The sequence below is a fragment of the Plecotus auritus genome (genome assembly GCF_963455305.1).
Source record: "Plecotus auritus genome assembly, chromosome: 4".
NCBI classification, from domain to species: domain Eukaryota; kingdom Metazoa; phylum Chordata; class Mammalia; order Chiroptera; family Vespertilionidae; genus Plecotus; species Plecotus auritus.
This window is the reverse complement of record NC_137775.1, coordinates 70788228-70808786: the sequence shown is the minus strand read 5'-3', so window position 1 is coordinate 70808786 and position 20559 is coordinate 70788228. Positions and strand designations below refer to the sequence as shown.

Below are 20559 nucleotides of genomic sequence, written 5' to 3'. Positions count from 1 at the left end.
AATGCCCCTTACCTCACTCACGTAGAGGTGGAAGGGCTTCGTGACGTCTGGCAAGGCTAGGGTAGGTGCTTAGACGAGAGCCTTCTTTAGTTCCTCAAAGGCCCGTTGTTCTACTTCGGTCCAGTTTAGCGGCTGTGTTCCCCAGTACCCGGGCTGGAGTGGCGGTGGCTTGCAATTGGACTATTACAGGAGCTTGATGACTTGCCAACCCCGGGGGGGTTGTTTTCTGCCCAGACCATGGGATAGAGACGTTGTAACTCCTCCAGGTAGGTAGTGGGCTTATGCTTTTCCCCTGGTGTCGCTTTTTCCGTATCCTGCAAGATATATTCCTCTGACAGAGGACAGGTTAAAAGAATACAGGCGGGGGAGGATGTAACCGGACCTGGGTTCCTTGGATCCACGGTGAGGTGTGCTCTGTCCCCCTCAAAGGATATGGTGGCTTGTCACGTCCAAGCAGGGGGTATGGGCATTCTGGCATGACCAGAAATGAATGCATTACCGTGTTCCTTCTGAGGTCCACAGTCCTTTTTGATGTCCAAGGAAAACAGGCAGGCTCCCTGGACTGATGTCTTCTTAGAGGTAACGGGTCCCATCGGCTCTGTCAAGACTGAATAGACTGCCCCAGTGTCCACCAGGAAACTAACAGTTTTGCCCCCCACTTGTAAGGTTACCCTGGGCTCCTGGGGGCTTAATGGAAAGGAGCCCTGGCCCCGACAGTCCTCTTCCTCTAAGTTAAAGATCCTTGGAGTCTGAGTCTCCCCTTTTGCTTCCCTGGCTAACCTGCCAGGACATTCTCTCTTTCAGTGCCCCTGCTTCCTGCAATAGGCATACTAATTCCTTCCTATTTGCTACTGGCCTCTTTTTTTTATTTATATATATATATATATATATATATATATATATATATATTTTTCCTTCTCACTACATACACAAACCTTCACAGATCTCACAATCTCAAATTAGCCTTTAAATCTTTTTTCTATGTCCTTCAAAAATGTATAACCATGCCTCAAACCTTCTATTCTTTTAAAATATTTAGAAAAGGTAGAGGGAGGAGGGAACAGGCCCAGCATGCGGTTCCCAGGCCTCCAGCCGCTTGAAATTCAAATGGCCACATTCTTCCTAAAGATAAAAGATCTCAGTTTCTGATAAGCCTGAAAAGGGGAATGGGGGAATTTCTAGCTGCCCTCTTTAAGCCCCCTAACAGAACACGGTGAAAAGTGTCCAAGGAGTCTCCGGGGGTTCTTGGGTCTCATTGGGGCGCAGGGGGTCACAAGGGAATTTCCCTCTTCGCCACCGCCTCCAGCTACTCAAAACAACCCCTGCAGGGGACGGGCGCCGGGTGGGCGGAGGCAGGGAGCGCGGCTCGGGTCCCAGGTGGCGAATGGAGGTGCTCCCACCGAGGCGTTTTCATCTGGCAGACCTCTCTCTGCTCCCACTGGGAAAAGCGCTTGCCTCCTGCCCGCGAAGGCAGCGTGTGAGGAACCGGTGACCCTTACACTGCAATCAGACTTTCTGACCTCTCTGAAAAGCCCCTCTGCTTGAGTGTGTTTCCATTAAAAAGTACTGATTTTAGAGCCAATAACTTGAGAGTTGCCACACACAAAAGGACCAAGTGGCCCACAAAATATTTTCCTTTTCTTCTAAAGGTTTTACAATGTAGTGTAATCATTAACTATATTAAACTCAAATGGCCAATTGCGACAAACAGTTCTGAGACCGTTCCTCCACCACTGATTAAGACCGGGTGGCGGCAGGTGTCTGAAATAAGATTCATTTAGTTTTTGAGCTTTCTGGGCAGACTTGGTGACTTTGCCAGCTCCGGCTTCCTTCTTATAAATAGTTAACTTTAGAATTTGGTCCCTGCTTTAAACCTCTTCGGACCACAACTGTTACAACTTCATACCTTCAGATTAATAAACATAGACAGAAATGTTATTAGTTAGGTGGGCCGATTCCCCCTCTGACAGAGAGCAAGCACCCCTGGGAAAAAGGAATCCCAGTGGCCACTCGGGGCGGTTTGCTATGTGTCAGAGCACTCAGCCTTAAATAAATTAAATGTTCTTTTTTTTTTTTTTTTTTTCTCACAGACTTTCACACTTACATGAACAAATAATTATACCCAGGCAGACAAACAAAATATCAAACAAACATCTGTACTTATACCCTTTCAGTGAACAAGTACTCTTACAGTCTTGGGGTCTGAGCAGATAACAGGAACACTGCCCAAATCCCCTGATGGGGGCCTAACAAGAACAGACGTGGGGGCCTCCCTTTCCCACATCCCAGGACAGGATTCTCCACCCATGTTTCAGCAAAACAGAAATGGCACTCATGTTGGACAAAGGAAACAAGACTAACAGACGCAACAAGCAGATAAATGCCCCATCCTGCAACCTAGAGAGTTTCTCAGGAGCTCTTTCTGTCTCCCATAATGAGGGTGGGACCAGGAGGGAGGGGCGGCACAGGAAGACTGAGGGCTCAGGAAGCGAACACCCTGAAGGGGGGGAGGGTGTGCAAATGCCGCTGCCGCTTTTTCTGGCTCCGCTGCCACCGCCTCAGGCCAGTGGGCGGGACCAGTGTGTGTGGAGGAAAAAAAAGGTTAAAACCACTCCCAGAGTCTGCCAGGGACTGTGAGGGGAAAGTCATCCTGCACTCCGGCGTTGACCTGAAAAAAAAAGAGTGCTTAGTCGGGAGGGACAGGGTACACATAGAGGGTCATTTCAGGAGAGGTAAAATCCTGCAAGGAACCTTGATAAAAAGATCAGTAATCCAGTCACACAGTCAAAGGTTAAACAGGAAGGGAAGAACCACTCAATGTCCTCCAAGAGGATTTCAACAACCTGACAAAACCTTTACAAATCAAAACTCAACAATTATTACACACAGGGCCCAGACACGAGACAAAGAAGCAAAACAAAACAAGAAGCCGACAAACAACACTTCCCTGTCCCATTCCGTCCGTGTCAGGATGGAAAGAGAGAAGCAAACAAAAAGAGACAACAATGAACAAGACACTTAGACAAAGGGCCCAACGAGACTGAAACAATAACCTGATATAACCAGACGGACGGACACCCGTCCTACAGATTGCCCGGCCGGACTTTGACTCGCCCGTCGCCTGACACCCGACGACGACCAATTTTACTTGATCATCTCCTGAATCTGGGGCGTCCCCCAGTTTGACAGTTTTTCTGACCGAACCCTAATCGGCCAGAGGAGCCCTCTCCTCACGGAGAGAACAACCTGTCTTTACCAGAACCAGAAACCAGAACCAGAAATCCTGAAACAGTTAACAGACGAACCAGACAACAGACAACAAGACGAAATCTTTTCGGGGGCCCCCCTTACCTCCAAGGTCGGTTCTGACGCTTGAGGGGGGGTCGCTCCTTCCCGGCCAACGCACCAAATGTAAGGCCGTGAAGACCCCCGGGAGGTCCTTTGGCAGAGCGACGACCCCAAATCAAACGCAGAACACGAGTCTCGATGCAAAAGCAAGAGGTTTCTTTATTCAAGCGCGGCGCAGGGACTCACAGGCAACAGTTCAAACTGCTGACTGGAGCCCCGAGCTAGGGTGGGCTACAGACTTTTAAAGGCAAAAATCACACGCAGGTGGGGGGCAAGATAGGTTATTTACACAAGATAGTTACAGAAACCTTGACAGGGGCTATAACTTTAACAAAAACCAGAAGTTAGGAGGTTGTTTACTGATAAGTGCAGGGCGGGAAGGTCAGCATGCTCTTTCCTGGGAAGGGGCTGTTTGCTTACTTTTATCTATTCCTTACTCCCAGAACAGTCTCCGTGGCGCCTGCTCTGGGAGTGCATTCTTTCACCAGCACTTGTCATTTGTTAATTTATTGATGGTAGCCATTCTGAGAGGTGTGAGGTGATACCTCATTGTCATTTTAATTTGCATCTCTCAGATGATCAGTGACTTTGAGCATTTTTTCATGTCTCTTGGCCATCTGTATGTTTGCTTTGGAAAAGTATTTAGATCCTTTGCCCATTTTTTTATTGGATTGTTTGTTCTATTAAGTTGTGAGTTTTTTATATGTTTTGGATAATAACCCTTTATCAGATGTATCATTGGACTGGCCCCTTTTTAACTTTGAACTAGTGTTCTTATGTTATTATGCTTAATATTCAGTGGTAGATATATTGATGGAAATAAACCTAGAGGTTTTCATGAAGTAATTGCTGAGAAATGTTCAAAGAGAACTTTTATATAATCATGGTCTCTTTACGGTTAGAATTCTTTCATTTGAAATAAACTATTAAGTGTAAACTAAATTTAAGTTTTGTCGTTTACCACTAGTATAACCTCCAGGAAGACAGCAACCTTGTCTATCTTATGTATAGCTGCACCACCAGAGATTAAAAGCAGTTGGTGCAGTGTAGCTACTCAATAAATTTCTTCTTCATAGGTAGGGGAAACATATTTTTCACTGATGAACATATTATTAAAGTAAAATATCACTAAATCCTACAGTGAAAATATGTAGAGGATAATATAAGAGTACTGACTTAAACATCATAATAAAGAGAAGGTTTTAGGGCAGGTAGTCACCTTCTCCTATATTAAAAATTTTCAGCAATGGCAATCATGATGTCACTTACTACCCCTGATGGATTTTTATCATTTTGAGAGTCATAATGTTTGTGGGCAATGGGAATTATCTCCTTACTTGAAGAATCCTACTTTCTGTTCAATATACTGTAGACATAACCGGAAGCTTTCTATATCTGAATCCATTATTAAAGTCATCTTTTGAGAAATAATGGCTGTGAGAAACCCAAAATCTGCCCTGAGATATGCAACTATTTTTGTTTATTTATTCACCTTGGTCATGTCACCTATTAATATTTAGGGGTTGAAACAGAAGTTTTCAAAAGTCATTTCCAACTCTAAAATTCTATTCTTTCCTTTTTTACATTCCCTAAAGAAATTTAATTTATCTATGATCTAGTACAGTGGTCAGCAAACTCATTAGTCAACAGAGCCAAATATCAACAGTACAACGATTGAAATTTCTTTTGAGAGCCAAATTTTTTAAACTTACACTTCTTCTAACACCACTTCTTCAAAATAGACTCGCCCAGGCCGTGGTATTTTGTGGAAGAGCCACACTCAAGGGGCCAAAGAGCCGCATGTGGTTCGTGAGCCGCAATTTGCCGACTACTGATCTAGTAGATACCCTTTAATAATATTTTTTAAATTTTCCAATTACAGTTTACCTTCAATATTATTTTGTATTAGTTTCAGGTGTACAGCATAGTGTTTAGATAACCACATACTTTACAAAGTGGCCCTCCTGATATTTTCAGTACCCACCTGGCACCATTCATATTATCACCATATTATTGACTATATTCCCTATGCTGTACTTTACATCCCTGTGACTACTTTATAACTGCCAATATGTACTTCTTAATAATAATTTTTCTTTAAATTCTATTTCATCACATTATTTTAAAAGTTTAGAGATTAAATATAAAGAACTAGAGGTCCGGTGCACAAAATTCGTGCATTGGTGGGGGGGTGTCCCCAGCCTGCACCCTCTCCAGTCAGGTAGGATCGGGCCTAAACGGGCAGTCGGACATCCCTCTCACAATCCAGGACTGCTGGCTCCCAACTGCTCGCCTGCCTGCCTTCCTGGTTGCCCCTAACCGCTTCTGCCTGCCAGCCTGATCACCCCCTAACCACTCCCCTGCCAGCCTGATTGATGCCTAACTGCTCCCCTGCCAGCCTGTTTGCCCCTAACTGCCCTTCCCTGCAGGCCTGGTCACCCCTAACTGCTCTCCCTGCTGGCCGGGTCATCCCTAACTACCCTCCCGTGCAGGCCTGGTCACCCCTAACTGCCCTCCCCTGCAGGCCTGGGTCCCCCCCAACTGCCCTTCCCTGCAGGCCCGGTCACCCCCAACTTCCCTCCTCTGCTGGCCTGGTCACCCCTAACTGCCCTCCCCTGCAGGCCTGATCACCCACAACTGCCCCCCCCCCCTTGCACACCTGGTTCCTCCCAACTGCCCTCCCCTGCTGGCCATCTTGTGGCGGCCATCTTGTGTCCACATGGGGGCAGTCATCTTTGACCACATGCGGGCAGCCATCTTGTGTGTTGGAGTGATGGTCAATTTGCATATTATTCTTTTATTAGATAGGATTAGATAGTATAGATGCCTGGTGCATGGGTGGGGGCCGGCTGGTTTGCCCTGAAGGGTGTCCTGGATCAAGGTGGGGGTTCCCTTGGGGCGTGGGGAGGCCTGGGTGAGTGGCCTGTGGTGGTTTGCAGGCTGGCCACGGCCCCTGGCGACCCAAGCAGAGGCCCTGGTATCTGGGATTTATTTATCTTCTATAATTGAAACTTTGTAGCCGTAAGCTGAGGCCAAGGCAGGCCAGGGCTGCAGAAACTTGGCTTCCTCCATCGCTGGGGGCAACTCATACCTCGTGCTCTCTCCAGCTCCATGGCTGCCACCATTTTTGTTGGGATTTATTTATCTTCTAAAATTGAAACTTTGTGACCTTAAGTGGAGGCCAAGGCAGGCCAGGACAGGTGGAAAGCTTTGCTTCCTCCATTGCCAGGGAAACCCAAGCCTCCTGCTCTCTCCATGGCCGCAGCCATCTTGGTTGGGTTAATTTGCATACTCGCTCCTGATTGGCTGGTGGGCGTGGCTTGTGGGTGTAGCAGAGATACGGTAAATTTGCATATTACTCTTTTATTAGATGGGATAGTTTAATTAAATCCGATATATTCCCAATATAGAGCAAGGTTTGACTTAATCAGTGTCAAGAACTGTGAAAGGTGTGAAATTTTACCCTACTTGCAGTTTAGCCTGTCACAGTTTTATGGACTGAGCCAGAGAGAGAAGAGGCATTACTCATGGCAGCCAGAGCATGAGTTTCCTGTTTGCATTGGTTGCCCTGCTGCCAGGCCTCAGGAGTAATCCATAGGTACTGACACACAGTATGTTTGTGTCCCAACTGAGGAACTCCATGCTCAGGAAACCCAAGTCTTTCATAATGGTCTATAAGGAAACCTTCTCTTTGCCCAGAGGAAGACATTCTCTTTAATATTCAGAACAATAAGCAAACCTGCCCTTTGTTTTTCTATAGAAACAGCCTTAAAAAGAGAGTTCAGAACAAAATGGCATTTAGTACCTCCCTCATAAGATATGCAGGAACATGAAAGACCCTGGAAAGATCCATTGTCTCCCAACAATATTCCTCCCTCTTTTCTATGTTAGTGACTTGACTTCTGGCAAATTTTCCTGTGAGTATGCTACTGCATCAACCATTCTGATTATCCCTACAAACAGAGGCTAGGACCAAAACTGTTCAGTTTGTCTCCTATGGCATTTAATGAGGGCTACCATTAATGACCCCAAACAAGTAGATGAGGCCAACCTATAGGATCCCAGACCAAACCAGCGGAACAAATCCTATAAATTATCCAAATTCGCCTTAGAAAGCCAGATTATTTTCTCCTTAAGTTTCTGAATTGATCTTTCCCCTAGATGTGAGGCAGCAATCCAAATTCATCAAATAGGACATGGACATTTTAATAAAACTTACAGAGACCCATTCTGTCCCCCACATAAGCCAAATGGGTGCTGAGTGAGCAATGTGATAAACCAAGAGACCATTATCTTTTTAGTCTAGGACCATGTCAGTCAAGTCGACAAGAGCATCTAGGTGGCAGAGCCAGAATTAAGTTGGAACTTTCTAGGCCCCTTTTGGAGAGACAACTACCTGAAGGGTGAAAAGATAGTTCAGAACACAGAGCAGTTAGTGACTCACAAGACAAGTAGAAATGCAAACTAATGGATGGAGAATTGTCACCAACAATTCTCTTATGCATGGTACACCTTTTAAAACAAATCCTCACAAATTGTTGTTCTTTTGTTTACCACAGCACTGCTAACCTAACTACTGCCCCATTCAGCTCCCCACCTATTCTAATCATCAGAGGGCTTTCTGGGGCTTTGCTATTTTTACTTCCCTTCAGGCTGTTGATTTTTCATTCCATTTTTTTATAGAATGCCACCCTGTTTTACAACCACTTCTTAGTTTCCTAATATATTCTGGAAGGTTTAATACCTTTATGTATAAAAACATAAAGGATGATGCTGTGTTTTAAATCTGGTGAGATTGACCTGAAACTCCATTCATGCACTATGGTGATACATATTCACATAAATGTTATGCTCCAAATATTTATTTGGAAGTGGAAGTAGAATACATTGGAAGTGGGATAGAGTTTTGGGTCAGACATACTTGAGTTTGAGTTCAGGTCCCCCTCTTATTTGCAGTGTTTTTTAGGAAGTTTTTCTCATCTATGAAAGGGAAAATTCTATTTCTTAGTGTTGTTAGAATTAAATAAAATCACTTATGTAAAATGACTAGTGGGATTTCTGACAATAGCAGGTACTCAATGCCAATTCTCTAACCTCTTCCTAATTTGTTATTGTGAGTGTGTGGAGGTTTTCAAAGGATTTGTTAAAATAACAATGGGCTTCTACCTTTTGGTTCTGTGAAAGTATGAAAGTCTTTTTATGTGTTGTTCGTATTATCTTTTCACTTACTACTGTTTGTATTCTTGTTATAGCTTTATATTAGTACAATGACTCTCAAATTATCTTAATTTGTTCACTTGTACACTATTCTTTTCCACAAGCTTGAAAATAACTTTCTGATTCCTCCATTTTATTGAAATATTATGAAAACATTAATTGCAATTTACTTTCATGCTAACTTTCTAGTGTTTGATTGGTAGCTTGAAAATGAAGTGGTTTGTTCCTGGCTTTGATAAATCAGTTCTGCTTACTTGGAAAACACATCGTGTTGCCAACCCAGCAGATTGAAGAGTGACATAGGAACAACATCCTGAAGGGTCAATATGACACATCACAATTAATCTTTTTAATGCCACTGGCACTGAATTGAAGTTACTCTGACACAGCCTTAAGTTATTCAATCATTAAGTAGATGTGATTATGAGGGGTACATGTTTTACACTATTTCTAAATGGTTGTGTTTAAAGAAATATGTTTATAGACTGATTTGTCCATTGACCTACAATATACAGTACATTACTGAGACCTTGCCATTGTGGCTCAGTTGGTTGGAGCATCATCCTGTACACTGAAAGGTTGTGGGGTTTGATTCTGGTCAGGGCACATACCTAGGTTGTGGATTTGGTCCCTGATGTGAGAAGACAATAGATCAAATTCTCTGTCCTTTTCTCTCTAAAATCAATAAGCATGTCCTCAGGTAAAGATTTTTAAAAGGAAAAAGAAGTTATCCCTCAGATGTATTTAACTGAGTCTGACAAGTCTAACATTTTCAAGGATTAGTCTTTTTTTATCAATATAAAAACTTATCTATAAAAAGCTGATAAATAGATAATACAGCTACTTTACTGATTAGTTAGTACATAAATTACCAAAATGCATTGTATAATTAAGTCTTAATTCATAGGAAAAAGTACTTAAATATATGTTTTTAATATTGAAATTTTTTCTTTATTATAGTATGCAGCATTTTCCCCTCTTAAAAGTTTGGTTTTCACCAGCTTACTCAATTGTAACTTAGCCTGATATTGTATAAATCATCATTACAGTTATCTGCATTAAATACCTGAGTCTTCCATATGATGTGTGAACATCTCTGTATTGAGTTATGTTTTAACCCTGAAATTACTAGATTAAGTTTTCTTCATTCTGGTCATTTGTTGCATAACCCAAACACAAAAGTTATTGATGATGTTACATTTGGATTTACATTTCTATTATGCTGTCCATTCCTCAGAAAACATCAGAATACATTTAAAAACAGCCTACTAGTATGTGTAGATTATTCCCTCTTTGTGCAATGGAACCATGTTTCCATGTGGACACTCACCTGTGGAAAATCCAGTCCAGAAATACAGACTGTTATTTGATCAGACTAATCATTAAAACTGAATCAATCATATATATTCTCCCTCATAAATCATTAAGACATGATACAAGTGGATTTGACAGACCATAGCCTATCAATTTTTTTTTACTTGTCAACAGACCTTTGAGTTCACAGAAATCAAATGACTTCATTTATTAGGTGAAGCAAATAAAGCAAATCTACACAGTTTTTCATAGTCAAGAATAATTACAAACATTAAATGACCAAAATGTGAAATTACTTATGACAAATAAATGAAAGTAAATCAAGAATAATTACCAAATGTGAAACTACATTATTTTAAATGATAACATTTTAAGTAACTTGGTTGGTTCTACTTCTTATTAATAAATGGTTTGATTAGATGCTTTAATCTTTCAGCTCATGTTGTTGTTGTTTTTCAAAAACTAAGTACTTAATGCTCATCACTGTGAGATAAATCAAAGAATTCAAGTTGTATTTCTTCCTCTAATGAAGGACAAACTTCTCCATATAGAAGTATAAGAATTATAACTTGAATTACTTTGATATCAAGTGGGGTTTGTTGATGAATAATGTAAGTTTCTAAATTAGAATTTCTGTAGTTATGACAATTACTGTTCTCACTACAGCAGAAGTACCAAGAGAAGTATAAAGAATCAGAATCTTAGCAGTCATTCATCCATTTAACACCTACTAAATGCAATCCATTATGCTAGATAATATGCAAAGTGGAAAGGAACCAAGAATATATACAATTTATGAAGTGGAATGTCTCAAATAAGGGCAAAAATCATTGTTAGAGGAAAGTACCGAATCCAAATTTACAGACTATATATCCTATTACTTAATTTATAATACTTTTAGTTTAATTGACTGAACCAGTATTGACTAAGGACATGCTATTTCAGAATCTATATAAGAAAAAGAAATGTGATTTCTGAGTTCAAAAAGCATAGAAATAGATTATTGTTAAAATCTATCCCTGCATCCACATGAGACCATAATTCATTTATGTCTCGTGTTTAAAATGCTGCCAGGACTTTAGAATGAAGTTAAGTTTTGAAAATACTACAAATGACCTCTATTTTTTAAATTGTCAAAGGTAGGGGGAAATTGTCCATCTAGTTATGAAACCTTTTTACTGTAAATGATAATGATTGAAGCATTCCTGTCTACACAGATATTCCTTAGGGTATTCTTTTTAGTGACAGTTCTTATTTTTCTCTTGTCAGTGTTACTAGATAGGCTTGAAGGGCTTCTTTCAGTATATGGAAGAGATTCTATTGTTCTTTATTCAAAGACATCTATTTCCTAGCATGGACTGACAACTGCTTATGATAAAATGGTAGGCTTTTGAAATATAACATAGAATTTCTCTTTCTGAATACTTACACACCCTGAGGGAAATTCTTTCTTGTGTCATTATACTTCTGTGAAATAACATAAAACTGGTTGCTCCTTTAATTTATGAGCATAACGTCTTAAATGCCACTTCTCAGAACTAATATGAAAATCTCTTCCCATGACTGGACTGTATGCCTTTTATATTTTTATTTATTTTCTTTTTGTAGTTTGTTCTGATGTTTCCAACTTATAAAATGTGTTCCCATTGTTCTCATTAAAACATGAAACTTTCTATAATAACAGATAAAGTCTGTTTTCAATTTTAATTTTATATACTCTATTTGAAACACAGAAAATGCCCTAGTGGCATGTTAAGAATTTATTCAGTCTTTGCTTAATCTTATGTTTCAAGTCTATGAAGCATATTCTAAAGCAATAATCATAACAGTTAAAATATACTTACTTGCATAACATTTTTGTTGAAGTCAGTTTTAGGTATCATATGTTCCTCAACATTCCTGGCAAGAGAGTATAAATAATACACTAAAATGAAACTTTCCTTGTTCACTTGAGCTCCTTTCTTTGATTGAGAAGTTATGAATATAGCTTGCCTCTTTTCACAAATGAAGATGTGTTCACATGCAATTAATCTACCCTATTAACTCTACTAAACATCTGCTTATTTGTTAAATACTTCAAAATTATGTTCTGAATCAGTTAATTCTAAGTAATTTCCCAGTTAAATATTTACAGGAGCTTCCCTGATGATAAGCTCTAGTCTCTCTTAAATAATCAGCCGATTGTCCAGAGAGGGCTGTGTGAAATGGGACCCTCTGTAATAGGTATCCACTGGAACTTAGAATGGCTTAGCTGGATTGGACTGTTTGTGCATATTTTTATCCTAACCCAAAGAGGTAACAGCCTTGAATTCCGTTATTGGTCAACATTTTTATTGTCCAGAATTCCATTTAAAAAAAAAAAAGCCTGATAGACACATGCAGATGTTTACATTGTGACTATTCTAAATACATTCTCAAGTCTCTCTTTCCAAAAAGCAATAAATCTTTACATTTGTGGAATTTAGGAATAAACCAATTTATAGCTATTTTTATAGCAGACTAACTGGATGGAAAAAGTAGAAAGAAATGGATAGGCATTATTCTTCGACCAATTAAATCAAAGAAAATAATGTACATATTATGCAGATGTGCCATGTGCACAGTCACTTAAGATATGATTCTCTAACTAGAGAAATGGTATAAATCTGTTAAATCTCAAGTAGTGGTCAAAGATTTATATAAGTTTCATAACAGAGGCGATGTCATAGGTGGTAAATGATAATTCTTAAATGAACTAACTGTAAGGCAGTTTACTCTTAGTCATCAGGAATGGAATGATCACTTTATATGAGGAATGAAGAGGAGACTGAAGGTATTAAAGTCCAAGTCCAAGTTTTAAAAATGAATATGATTATATGGACAGCAGAAACCTATTCCCTACCACCACCGCCTATTATTATTCTATCGCTGTGTTTTCTTTTTCTTTCAATTTACTAAGTGTTTATTGAGTCTCTTCTGTGTGTGGTAGAAGATAGGAAAAAAAATGAATCTTCTGTCCTCTGGGAAGGAGGGAGGGAGAGGTAGAAGAGGATAAAGAGGGTTAAATGGTCATAGAAGGAGACTGGACTTGGGGAAGTAAACACACAATGCAGTACACAGATGATGTATTATAGAATTTTATACCTGAAACCTATATAATTTGTTGTTGTTGTATTTTGTTAATCCTCACTCAAGGATTTTTTTCCCCATTGATTTTTAGAGAGAGTGGAAGTAAGGGAGGGGGAGAGAGAGAAACATCCATGTGAGAGAAACACATGGATTGGATTGGTTACCTCCCACACATGCCTTGACTGGGGCAGGAATCAAACCTGCAACCCAGGTATGTGCCCTTGACCAGGAATCGAACCCAAGACCCTTCAGTGCTCGGCTGACACTGTAACCACTGAGACATACTGGTCAGGGCTGAAACCTATATAATTTTATTAACAGCGCCACCCCAATAAATTTAATTAAAATAAATATATAAATAATCCTCTAGAACTCTTAGTTAATTAAAATAATAAGTAAAATACATGCATAATGGCATTTACAAGACCATAGTAAGAATGAATTGTGGGAGAGTTCTGAGACAAATGCTGAGCTCTACCCAAGTTTAATTTAAGTAGGCTAGAGCTTCATTGTATCTATAATTGTCATAGTATATGGTAAGTCCAATTTTAGACTTTAATGAGCTGGATAATTTAAATAATAAATCATCACCAAATTTTAATGCATTGTAAAAAATACGATTTTTCTACAGTTGGTTGGCCTGTGCTTTACTAATGACAATATCATATAATTTTTCTTTGTAAATTTCAAATAATATTTGATAAAGGGCAGCCCAAAAATATTCTGAACATTAAGGCAATGTGGCTAGGATTAAAAATTGGTCATGAATAATTCAAATACTGAATAATCCATTGGAGATTAAAAATAATTTCCAATAGGTCCTAGAGTTAGCAGAGGTTAAGGATGAAGGGAGGATTCAGAATCACGAAGATCCAAGAGGCATTTAAGTGGGTTATATATGTGAGTGAACTTTATCTTACTGTTTGGACATTGCTCACAAAACGTTCTCATATATTTTTCAATCTCCTGAATACATTTTAAATCAATTTTAACATTTTTACATTATGTAAACTTTTGTTATTTAACTTCTTCAGAAAGTAAAGGAAGTGGAACTTTTATTATATGTGGCTCAGAACTAATTGTACTCCATTGATGAATGTTTGGTGTGTGTATTTTTAGTGGATCATGTTTAAAAACACTGAAAGGGCTGTCAGCATTTGGATGGATGTCAAAAATGTCATATATAAGTTTGACTATTCATGAAATGATTATAGTTTCCTAAGGGTAAGAGGGAAGCATTTAATCTAGAGCCAAGATTGTGTCCTTCTTCTAAATAATGACACAACTCCCTGTAATTATATTGTAATTAATACTTATTATATTTGGTTTTCAGCATTTGTTTTCTTATACACATTAGGAATTTACCAACCTTATGATGGCCTAATAAGCCAACTTTCCTTGGTTAGATAACACTTTCGTATCAACAAAAAGAATTTTTTTTCATTCCTAGGATTTTATTCCTGCCTAAATCAATAAAACATAGGCTCCATATGTCCCTGTAATATTAAATTTTTCCAAAGTAGATAAAATAATTGAAAATTATGAATACATACACTTTATTAGTGTTTTATGGAAGAGTCAGAAAGATTTGTAGGGAATACTGTGGATTGGTGATATGTGCAGAATTTTTTGTACTAATGTTTTTAGAAAATTAGTTTCAACAATTTATACTAAATTCTGACAACTTTAGTCAAATGAAACCTATCTGAATAAAAAATTAAAATGTTTATAAACTTTTTTATTCAAAATAAAATCAGATAGTAAAATTATGCTGTACAACATTATGAAAATTTAGTTTATATGAAAAAAAAGAAAAATTGAATATATACATGATAAATAATAATAGGTCATCACAGGCACATCTGATGTTTTAGTTTAATAGTAGCCATGACTTTTAAATAAAAAGGTCATATTATAAAAATGAATCCTAATTATTTTTAAATTGGGTAACAATAGAATGTTTCTTTTGAAATGAAGGTGATTTTAGGTTTGTTTGAATATATAGTACTAGACTTCTCATATATTCAAGCCATTTAAGTCATTTAATAGATGATCAATTAATCATAAATATTTGCAAAATCATTTGAAAATTACTGCCTTTACCCAAAAGCTTTTATTAGAGTTAATTGATTTCCTTATATGAATTTTATATTCTCTCAGACATTAGAGAAACAGATCATTGCATGAACAATCATTTAAATGAACTTGTGGCCAGTACTTTAAAGGACAAGTATAAGGCACTGTGAGACTGTGAAACAGCCAACCATCTCTTCATGTGGGAAGCCACGGAAGGTCAGGCTGGGTTTCCTCAAGGGCAGTTTGGCTGTGATGTAGAGAATGGTAGGTCTGTGTCTAGTGTGAACTAGGGAGCTCTTACAGAGGAGCAAGCAAAAATCGATAATGGGAGCATTAAGAATAGATATAGATGGATCCAAATATACTTTGGAAATGCATTAAAAGGACTTGGTCACTGGGTGTGAAAAAGAAATTTGAGACAGGAATGTATGGAGGATGCATTCTAGATTTTGTAATGAGCACCAAGAGGATGTTGTGTGGATTTATTGAGTTGAGGAATGCTGGAAGATCTCACTTTTGAGAGAGGGTCCTAGGTTTGCTGTTTTACATGCTAAATTTTGAATTTCCATGAGCTAGAGGAGACCATGGGTATGGTCAAGCAGAGAGTTGGATATGTGGATCTTCAGCTCAGAAAATAAACTTGGGTTATAAATCTTAGAATTATTAGCCTAGAGAATTCAAAGCTCACTGACGAGAGAATGTGGACTGAGAGAAAAAGAACCTAAATCTCCCACAATTACAGGTGAATAAGGAAGGAGGAAGATCAGGAGATACTAAGAATGAGCTTTCAGAGCAGTAACAACTTAGAAATAACTGCTGAAGATTTTATATAACCAGCAGTATCCTCATTTTGAGTGTCATGATGAATCGGAATTTTTGTGTAATAGTAACTGTAAGAATCAGGAGACTTGACTTTCAGATTAACAATACCAGGCATTTCCTGGGCCTTTTTATGATCTGAACAAATGTTTATTTTCCCTACCACTTGGCAATATTATGAGAAAGTATTAAATAATGTCTATGATACTAAAAATTAAATGTTATGAATGGACATATGTTGAAGCCATTCTCATAACCATGTGTTTTCTTAGCGACACTTACAGAGCTACTCTCCACTGAAAATATAATTGTGTTTATAGTGTTTAAATATATTTTTTCTGCCTGCAAACATTAGTTTAATGAAACATGGTTCTGATCACGTGGGAGTCTTCACTGGGAGTGAACATTAGACCTCACACCAGGGTTGGAGTCACCTTTTTTCTTTTCTGGAGTTAAGTATAAAGATGGACCATTCAGAGTAGGACATTTCATCATTATTAATATATTTAATAGTCTAATCTTGGAAGAGCTCAAATCACTTTAAAAGTTTTGTTTGAACAGTAAAGTAGGTATTAATTTTCACAACATTCTTTGTGAGGCAGGTGTACATGAAACAGGCCATTAACATGTGTCCTTTTTTCCTCATAGGGTTCCCTGGGGATTCAAGGCCCCCAAGGTCCACCTGGAAAAGAGGGTCAGAGGGTAAGTAAACGTGGAACAACTGGCAGGCATTACTAATTCAGGGGTTACTTATTTCTGAGCACTAATAGAAATAAAACCAAAATATAGCAAGCAGAGGCATAAGGAGAGTATCAATTATCTGAAGGCTGAAATCTGAGTTTTGAGCTGAAATTTGAGATTTTGACAGAGACAATTCAGAAAATTCTATATATTTTCAAGATTGGCAGCACAAATGTATACAGCAGTTACCCCTTTAACTCTCTCCAGGGGTGGGCAAACTTTTTGATACGAGGGCCACAATGGGTTCTTAAACTGGACCGGAGGGCCGGAACAAAAGCATGGATGGAGTGTTTGTGTGAACTAATATAAATTCAAAGTAAAGGAGCGGAGGGGAGAGCAAGAGAACCCTCCGCTCTTTCGGCTCTGCGGGCGGGATAGAACAGCCGAACGGGCCGGATCCGGCCCGCGGGCCGTAGAGTGCCCACGGCTGCCTAGCCCCTCTCCATTTAAGAGTTCATTAATCTACCTGAATCAGAAATTTAAATAGTCTTGGTGATAAAAATTACTTCCTTAGATCTGTGCATTGAGGCTGTCTTAAGCATTTAACCCATTGGGGCAGAGAACTAGATGAAATGACCTTATGAAGTTAATTTCTAAGCTTCTTATTCTGTGTTCTCACAGTGATGGCCAAGGTGTATATTGCATCTGTTTCTGAATTAAATGCATTCTTCAGCATCCAGGGAACATTTTCCTTCTAATAACTACTCCTTCCTGGAAAACTAGTGATAACTTATACTTTCTAATTAATATCCAAGATATATAAAGAACTCAATAGTAAAGAAATCAATAATCCTATTTAAAAATGGGCAAAGGACCTAATAGACATTTTTCAAAGGAAGACATACAAATGACCAACAGGTATATGAAAAGGTGCTCTACATTGCTATTCATCAGGGAAATGCAAATCAAAACCACAATGAGATGTCATATCCACTAGAATGGCTATTATCAGAAAGACAAAATTTTATAATTTCTACAGATAGTATAGGGATATTTATTCTTGTTCATCACAGCACCATTCACAATAGCCAAGATATGGAAACAACCTACATGTCCATTGACAGATGAATGTATAAAGAAGGAAAGATATATATTTCCATACACACAAAATTGAATATTATTCAGCTTTTTTTAAAAAAAGGAAATCATGCCATTTATGACAACATGGATGAATCTAGAAGACATAATGCTAAGTGAAATAAGCCAGATACAGAAAAACAACTACTGCATATTCTCACTTATAAGTGAAATCTAAAAATGTCTAATTAATAGAAACAGAGAGTAGAGGGTGATTAGTAGGAGTGGGGAGAGAGATTTGAAGATATGTTGGTAAAGGGATACAAAGTTTCAGTTATCCAAGATAAATAAGTTATGGAGATCCAATGTACAACATGGGTTGACAATACTGTATCATATACTTGAAATTTGCTAAAAGGGTATATCTTAAGTGTTATCACCACACCCAAAAAAGTAAATATGAAATGATGGCTGGATTAAGTTAGCTTCATTGTGGTGAGCATGTAACTATATATCAAATCATAAAGATGTACACCTTAAATATGTGCAATTTTTAATTATCAAGTATAACTCAATAAACTAGAAAATAATAATAAACAGATTTTTCAGTTATAACTGAAAAAAAAAAAACCACTTATACTCCCTAAGTAATTTGAGATGGCAGAGTGCATGTGTGTACGTGTGTGCATGTGTGCATGTGCGTGTGCATGTGAGAAGAACATTTAACCTGAGACCTACTCTCTTAAAAAATTTTTAAGGGCACAATGATATTGCACTTTGGCGCGTACAGACATGTGGTCAATTCAGTTCCTCCTCTTCTGTTTTAATGAAAAATCCTGCCAAGTCATATAGTCACCCATTCTGTTGTTGTACAGTTGCCTTTTTGAATCACTGAGTAGAAATTGATCCATGTCATTATTAAATTTCATCTTCTGGATTAATCCATAATACCATTCTATTAGTTGGGCTTTTTAGTTTTGTTTTGTTTCCCCAGTGAAATAGCTCCCAGTTTTACATATCTCAAATTTTTATGAGTCTCCCCTCTAAGTACTCATTCAAATCATTAGTGAATCCTGAATTAGAATAGGGTCTGGCATTTCTATGTAACACCAACAAAGGCTGCCCTCTTGTCTACCATTGATATCCTGTGGCATGATAGTCAAATCATATACAAATACATTTGAATTCTACTTCCTTCCCACCCACATTTCTTAATTTGGCCTGTAAGATAATTATGAGAGTCTTTGTCATACTAGCTAAAATAAAGAAAATATTTGAATGAGGCTTTTAAAAATAATAATAATGCTTGAAATTGAGATTGTACCCTAGCAAAACTTATATTTCAGAAGTTGGGTTAAAGAATAAATTAAACTTATCTATTCTTCATGATAATTGTGGAGGAATGTATTCAAATTATAAAGTTCAACCACAGTTCTCTGCAAGTTTACTCCATTTATAAATATGCAGAGTCCAGGTCATTTTATATTACCTTTATTTTCTCTTCTATCAAGAGTGACACAGTGTAAGAAACTAAAGAACAGACTTTAAAGCTGCTGTTATACACGGTTTGTCTTTATTACTGGTCTTTTACAGGTGTTCTATTTATCGAGAAAAGGTAGCTAGAAGTAGGTATTATTAACATTATCCACATTTACAAATGCTTATTTTAAAATATTCTCAGTGATATAATCTGCTTTATAAGCTACTTGAAAGAGAGCACGCTTAATTCATTTAAGAAATGAGCATGCTTTTGTATTTACATTTAGGTCCATATTAGTGCCACCATTTCTTCCCTGTGCAAGAGTTAGGTAGAATTCAGCTCTTTTAGGCATAGAAATGTATTTGTGGGTGTGCATATGTATATACATACACACATACTTAAAGATAAGGCCAGTAATTTTTACATTTCATTGGAGTTTATAATAGAAAACATCATGAGGAGGACAGAGGGCCAGGACACTGCAGGGCCAGTAAGTCAACATAAGAGAGGTTCAAGATGCAAGGAGGGCTCAATAAGATTTAAATTTGTAACATAGAGATGATGGATAAGAAAAGAGGTGGTTGGAATTGGTGCCAGCTGAGAGGTTTTAGTTGGATAATCAGGAGAGCATCCTATATAATAAAAGGCTAATATGCAAATTGTCCCCTCGACCTGGAGTATGACCAGGAGTTTGACTGGGAGTTAGGCCAGGGGGCAGGGCCAACCAGCCAACCTCCCACATCCCCTCCCCCCGACCACCGCCCAATCAGCCCCAATGGGGGGGTGAGGGCAGCCAGACCCCACCTGTGCACAAGTTCGTGCACTGGGCCTCTACTTGGAAAAATAAATTGTAAGAAAAGGTATGAGAGAATTGGTGGATTGTGAGGAAGGAGAGGCAACAGTGGGAAATCTGGTGGAGGGATAAAGGGAGGAACTAGAGGGCACCCCGGAAAAGGTATCTTTATGAAAAGTGAAGAATTTCAGAGCTGAGCCATATTCATTGACATTTACATGAACATTTCAAAAAAACTGGTATTTATAAACATTCCCTCTAAGATATAGATTTCTTATAGGATTTCCTAATATTCCTAATAGAATCCTCCAAAATATAAAAAAAATAGTTTGTTATTTTAACATAACCTTGGATTTCTCCTTTATAGTTACATAAAGAGCATGATTGAATAATCTTAATTTTAAGATTGGTATAAAACTACCGTGGCCTTTTTAAAAGAAATTGCTCTGGGTCTCTGAAAAAAAACCACACACACAAACATTTGGTGAATCAGCTCTACTTACTTCCACAAACAGAAATTTATTTGGTTGGACCAAAATGACACCTCACTCTTGCATTTCTATTGCTGGGTGCTAAACAGAATTTTTAAGTTTTAAATTCCTTCTATCATGCTCTCAATTTAGCTTCTATACTTGGGCCTTTTTTC

At 38.2% G+C, this 20559-nt stretch overlaps 1 protein-coding gene across 1 annotated transcript in view; it reads left to right on the top strand.

The window, feature by feature from the left end:
• COL19A1 (collagen type XIX alpha 1 chain) overlaps positions 1-20559 on the top strand; it is a 325830-nt gene that overhangs the window by 160992 nt on the left and 144279 nt on the right. Inside the window, 1 exon segment of the mRNA XM_080665043.1 lies at positions 16531-16584. Coding sequence (XP_080521169.1) covers positions 16531-16584 — 54 coding nt within the window.